We start from the raw sequence: 6,203 nt of genomic DNA on the forward strand, positions 1-6,203 counted from the left end.
CTACTCCAAGATTGTTACAGATATGATTAAATGATTATTCCAGTACATTATATTTTTCCTAAGGGGTTAGTTTTTTTAAAAGTATTTTCCACATAAGCAGGATTTTATTTATAAAGCCCTTTTTAAAAATGAAAATTCTATTTAATCAGTTTTCTTCAGAGCAAATATTACTTATTGTACTTTATCAAAAGAAATCTGTTCAAATGAAGAAAGCAGTTGAAGAAACCTTATTGTTTCTTGGCCTCTTTTCCCATCTCCTTTAAAACCAAAATTTTACTTCTGCTTTTTTCCTTCAAATTCTCATTACCTCATGAATGAGGTACTTTACAATACAAATGGTTAACGTGTACAGGGATTCACACTCCCAGAAACAACATTTGAAATAACCAAAATTTTTACTGTTGACATTAAATTTCTCTTTCAGCAAATTATGAAAATAAATGTTGAAATAAACACTGATCAAGTGTCTGTTTTTTATAAAATGTATCACCTAAAATCTTGCTTTGAATGTCCATGTATCTACATCTTTTTCTACAAAACAGTGAATGATACAGGAAATTGTTAAAAGCCAAAGAGACTGTGACCACATAATAAACAAACAGAAATGTCTATCAATGGGAACCCAATGCAAAAATCAATTTCTTGTAATCATATCAAGCATAAATGCTATATAAAGCTCATTCTGTGAAACATATAAAAAGACTGTCACAAGATAAACAGTTTGTTGGAATAAAGTGTTTCCAAATACTAGAAACTTCTGCAATGCCAACTCATCATATTATTTGCAAACTACACTCCTCTCTTCTACCCACAAGTCTGACCACCAGAAAATAGGCTCAACAGAAAGAAGGGTAAGCTAATTTCCTAGTAGAAATGTTTTTCATTTTCAGTACAGTTTAGCCAAAGACCTAAAGCCAACTTTTAACATTTAGTGAGCCATCTACTCTTGAACAGCAAATATCCTAAAACAACAATATCTCAATATCCCAAAAGTGAAGAGTAGTTAGTATTCAGCTCTCATATTTAATGCAAAACAGAACCCAGAACCTTCCATTTTTGACTTAATAATCCTTCTCAACATAAAATGTTAAGTAATTTTACAGAAGATGTATAGTAGCCCCAAAAATGGTATGTGTAATGTCTCAATGCAGGTCTCTGCAAGAGCAGACAACTTAAAGCAGACAGGCTGGGACAACTTCCATAACTCTCAACTAATAATGGGTCCCAGACACATGCAGAGTTTACTGCATATCCTGTGTTAAAGCGACCATGTCTGTGAGATGGTCAGTCCATGTGTGAATAATATTTTACGAATGTTGGATCAGGAACAAAGAGAAAATGTTACCCATAATTACTTTCTAGAGAGAATTATAGACAGATAGATATTTCTCTTTAAACGCATAAAGCCTAAACAAGCTCTTACTCCTGAATCTTTTTAGGGGCAGCGTGACTATAAGCTGATGCTTTTTCTTTCTGATGTTTTTGTTGCGTTGGTATGGTGAAATTATAGAACAAATGTACAGAGAGCAACTTGGTAAAATCACCCTCAACTTGAGAGCTCTGAGAAACTATCGTAAATGAAGGACTGTCCCTTCCAGGAAGTGACCTTAATAAACAGGTCAAGGTTTTTATATACGAACTTCAGAAGTTTCAGTACTGGTCCTGTGGAATATGTTTTTAAAATACAAAGTAAGGACTTCACTTGGGAATTCTCCATTGAAACAGCCTTCCTATGGCTTCTTCTACATGTCTGACTGTGTGCCAGGTGTCATTGTGCAATGAGCACCAGGACTGCCCTGACCTCACTGCCTCAGCTCTACCACACTCCCTGAGGATGCAATGGGAAGGAAAAGAAAGAGGTTGAGGTGGGGAGAAACAGGATTGGAGCACAGGGTTAAAAGCAGTTTTGTCTTCTGACTTTCTTACCATGAAACGCACCTGCTATGATGTCCAGTTGAGCTACTGGAGGTCCTCTGGCTGCTTCTGGAAACTGATGCTGGCATAGGTGCTTAAATCCTCGCTAGAGCGGCTGGCCACGCTGCTCTCACTGCTGCCAAGGGGCTGATGTGGGGGCAAGGGTGGAGGTGGCTGTGGTTGAGGAGGGCACTCTTGAGGGCACTGTTTAAAGTCCTTAACCAAATCCAGGTCTATGTAGTTAAGACCATTCTCCAAGCCCCCAGCAGCTCTATACACTTGGGCTGGCTCCTTGGGGGCACCCCCAAGTTCCCCAGGCCTCAGCCACACATTCTCAAAGGATGCAGAACTGTGGCGTTTCACATCCTCACTGTTGCTGCTGCTGCCACTGCCACTGCCCACCCCTGCTGCAGCGCTCCCTCCAAAGGGTACCGTGTTGCCCGCCCGGGTAGCACTAGGTGTCGAGGAAAAGGTCTCGGAGCTATGCCTCCTCCGGCACCCTTGCGGGTCCGCACGGATAACTTTGGCACTCTGGTTGCAATTGGGACTGAGGTTTACCCTGGTGAAGGCGCTAATGTCCCCAGGTCCCTGCGGGCCGCCCAGCAAAGAAGAGCGGGCAGCCAGTTCAGCTGCTGCTTGAGGCCCAGTGGGGGAAGTAGCGGTCGCTGAGGAGGAGGTGGAGGAAGAGGGGGCAGCCGCCATGGCCCCAGGAAGGCTCACCTCCTCTGCAGCAATGCCTGTCCGCATGTCCGCATAGCTGACAGGGGCAACTGGGGAGGTATCCACGTAGCTCTGACGGGGACACCCCATCTGCATGGCCATGTAGTCTCCCCGACTGCTGGGCACGGCTCGGGTTGGCCTGCACACATTGGCAGCCCCGGGAGGTGCCGGGCCCACCCTGCCCATCTCGATCCCAGTACTCTCCTGCCAGTTTGCCTTCCGGCCGGGCCCCAAATCCATGTTCATATATTCTTCAGTGCCAGTCTCTTCCTCTCTGGGAGCTGGCTGGAGCTGGGATGGGCACCTGACAGAAGCCACAGGGCCAGATAAGTATCCAGGCTGATCACACCCAAATTCAATATTCACATATTCCCCTGGGCTCTTGGGCTCTGGAGGATGCAGCAGGGGCTGCTGCTGCTGCTCTCGGGCCCGAGGTAAGGTGCTGGCCTTGGGATCCCCCAGGGATAGCCTTGTGGGCCGGACCAGGCGGCTGTTGGTCTGAGCAGCCGTGTCCACCTTCCGAGGCAGATGGGGCTGCAGGACCTGATGGTGGAGATGCGGGTGACCAGGCTCCGGCCTCGCCCCACAATATCCCCCTCCCAGGCTGTCACTGCTGGTGGAGGAGGAAGAATCTTCTGCGGTTGCAGCATAGAGAAGGCGACCAGAGCTAGTGGAAAGGCGGAGGTGCTGATGCCGGGCACTCTCTTCAGGCTCCCCTGGGCGTTGGCTGTGCTTAAAGGACCTTGGCAATGAGTAGTAGGAGAGGACTGGCCTGTGCTGGGGGTCCTCGGGGCCATAGTAGCCATCGGAAGGGCTGCTGGTTGTAGAGTCCCCCACTGGTGACATATTCATGTAGTCACCTGTGCAAGGCAAGGGCTTGCCACCACAGCTCTCCAAGGGTGCTTTGGGGTGAGGCATGGGGTGAGGGTGGTGGCCTCCTACCCCATTTGTCCATAGCTTCCCATAGCTGCTCCCAGAAGGAGCGGTGTTGCTGCCACTGCTGGGGCCACCTCCAATGTCAGGAGAGCAGCTGCCGCTCGGGGACATCATCATATAGCCATTGGGGTCCATTCTCTGGGGATGGCGTCTGATGGGGTTAATGATCTGCTGTGGGGCAGATACGCTCTTGGGGCTCATGGGCATATAATCCCCACTGCCCTTGCGGCTGCTGGGCACTGGGGCCACCCCTGGGGACATGGGCATGTAGCCATCATCAGTGTGAAGAGTAGAGGCATCTGGGCGGTGGTGGCTCCCACGCCGCTCCAAGTGGTGCATTTCCAGACCCTCCTCGGGGTAGGAGTGGGTGGGCACGAAGGCGGAGTGCCGATAAGCAGGTAGTCGGCCTCCACTGCCACCTCCTGGTGGGTAGGCAGGCATCATCTCTGTGTACTCCTCAATGGAAGTCACTGAGGACTGGGATGGGGTCTTCTGGTGGGAAATGGTAGGGGATGTGCCAGCTGAGTGAGTCCTCTTCCGCAACCGATTATCCAGATCTGCAGCACTAGCTGCTTCATCCCCAGCCAGGGCCGGGCTCGTGCCTAAGCCAGCTCCTGGGGTGTAGCGAAGGCCATTGCCGCTCCGGGACAAGACGTAGTGACCATTGGGTGCAGTCAGGGTGGATGCCCCCTTGCTACCCATGCAGATATAGTTGCTCAACTCCTCCTCTCCACGGGCCGGTGGGGTGTGACCCAGGGAGTCCGGGGTGACACTGCGGAAGGAACTCCGAAAATCACAGGGACTGGAGCCATACTCATCAGAAGAGATGAAACCGCCATCGCTGGGAGAGCCAGACACAGAGGCGCTGGACCGCCGTGGGAACAGACAGTCCGAGGTAGAGCCATGGCCACTAGTGCTGCTAGATGAGAGACTGACCGGGCTGGTGGCCGAAGGCGAGCAACGAGAAGATGGCATGGGGATGGAGCGACTGTGGTTGAGAGGCGGGTGCAGCCGCGAACTGCCCCGATGCCGGTGGGCATGGGTCCTGTTGGTGCTTGGACTCACAGGGCTGCCGTCCACCGAGGCCGGGCGGGACATGGTGCCTTCACCATCACTGGAGGCGCGGACGCGGAAAGAGCCTGGCTTTCCACCCACCATACTGGCAGGGGAGGTGGCGGTGATGCTCTCGGTGCGCGAGCGGCGGGTCAGCCCCACCTGGCTGGGTGGGGGGTTGTTGAGGTGGTGCCTGCGCAGGGGGACACTGATGGGGTTGGAGCAGTTGGAGGAGGACTGACTCTTGCTGCGAGGGCGGAACTCATCGCTCATGGCCCGCATGGCCTCCAGGATGGTCTCGTGCATGTTCTGGGCCACCACTGAGTCATCAACCTGCATCCAGAACTCCCCGGGCCCGGTCACAGCGGAGCGGCCCACCTCGATGAAGAAGAAGTTCTCTGAGTGGCCACAACGCCGGATGTTCATCAACTGCAGCACCACGGCTGCCGCCTCAGAATTCAACTTCACGAAGCTGATGGTCTTGCTGGTCAGGCAGAGGCGGTAGATGCCAATCAGATTCTTTGTCTGACCCAGGCCCTTGGGTTTCAGGATCACCTGCCAGACCTCCTTGAATGCGGGTCCAGGAGGCATGTCTCCGTAGCTCAAGTCCTCCCCTGCCTCGCCAAGGCCGGAGCTGCCGCTACAGCTGCCCCCGCAGCCGCCCGCCGCGGGAGCCGCGGCCCCGTCGTGGTGCCCCTTGGCACGGTTGTGCAGCTGCAGAAGGGCCTGGTACCAGCTGTCCTGCTCCGCCTCGCTGTCCGCCGCGATGGCAAAGTGCTCGTCCCGAGTGTAGAGGGCCACCAGGTGCTTGTTCTTGGAGTCCGCCCGCTTGTTGATGTTGAAGCAGCTCTCCAGAGGGATCGAGCGTTTGGGGGCGCTCGACTTGTGCCGCCACTTCTTCTCGTTCTCGTAGTACTCGAGGCGCGCTGGCCCCCCCGCCTCGCTGGCCGCCCGCAGCACGAAGAAGCGCTTGTGCATGCTCTTGGGTTTGCGCAGATAGCCCACCTTGCGCACGTCCGAGAAGCCATCGGTCTCCGGAGGGCTCGCCATGCTGCCGCCGCCACCGCCGCTGAGCAGAACGAGGCACCGAAAAACAACCTAGTGGGGGGCGGAGGCTCCTCGCCGCGGTCTCGCACATGCAAACCCGGCTGAAATCCACGCCGCCCCCCGCGCCGGGGAGGGGCTGCAGAAGGTGGGCGCAGCCGCTGCGCCAAGGAGACAGCCCGGACCGGAGTTTACGGGCGTTTCATGCCCTGGGAGGAAGGCAGCGCCTACTGGGCGAGTGCAGTCAGGATCCTCCGAGAGCTGAGTCTCCCTGAGTTGCCGCAGCCGGCAAGGAGCGAAGATGCATCTCTCTCCGCCGGGGCTGGAGTCCTGCGCCAGGAGGCAGTGGCGACACCGTCCGGAGGTCCTAGCGGTGCCCCTCCAGGCGCGCACGCCTTCCCTCTGGAGTTCCCCTCTGGAAGTAGCGATTCCCGAGGCAAATTAAATATCCTTGGGCAGGGGGAGGCGGGCTGCCAAGTCCCAACGTTGCACGGGGTTCTCCCTCCTCCTCCTCCTTCACCGCCTCCTCCGCCTCC

The 6,203-nt window shown here is 53.9% G+C and overlaps 1 protein-coding gene across 4 annotated transcripts in view; it reads right to left on the bottom strand.

Moving 5' to 3' along the window:
* IRS1 (insulin receptor substrate 1) overlaps positions 1–5,673 on the bottom strand; it is a 57,584-nt gene extending 51,911 nt beyond the window's left edge. For 2 of the 4 annotated variants that reach the window (XM_077155297.1, XM_077155299.1), the window contains exon 1: positions 1,939–5,673. In XM_077155297.1, coding sequence (XP_077011412.1) covers positions 1,960–5,673 — 3,714 coding nt within the window. In that variant the 3' untranslated portion in view covers positions 1,939–1,959. Of the gene's footprint in view, positions 1–1,926 lie in introns of all 4 variants that reach the window. The other 2 variants (XM_077155296.1, XM_077155298.1) reach the window with 1 other exon arrangement.
* Between the last annotated feature and the right edge of the window lie 530 nt (positions 5,674–6,203).

The sequence above is a fragment of the Tamandua tetradactyla genome, chromosome 3 (assembly GCF_023851605.1).
Source record: "Tamandua tetradactyla isolate mTamTet1 chromosome 3, mTamTet1.pri, whole genome shotgun sequence".
NCBI classification, from domain to species: domain Eukaryota; kingdom Metazoa; phylum Chordata; class Mammalia; order Pilosa; family Myrmecophagidae; genus Tamandua; species Tamandua tetradactyla.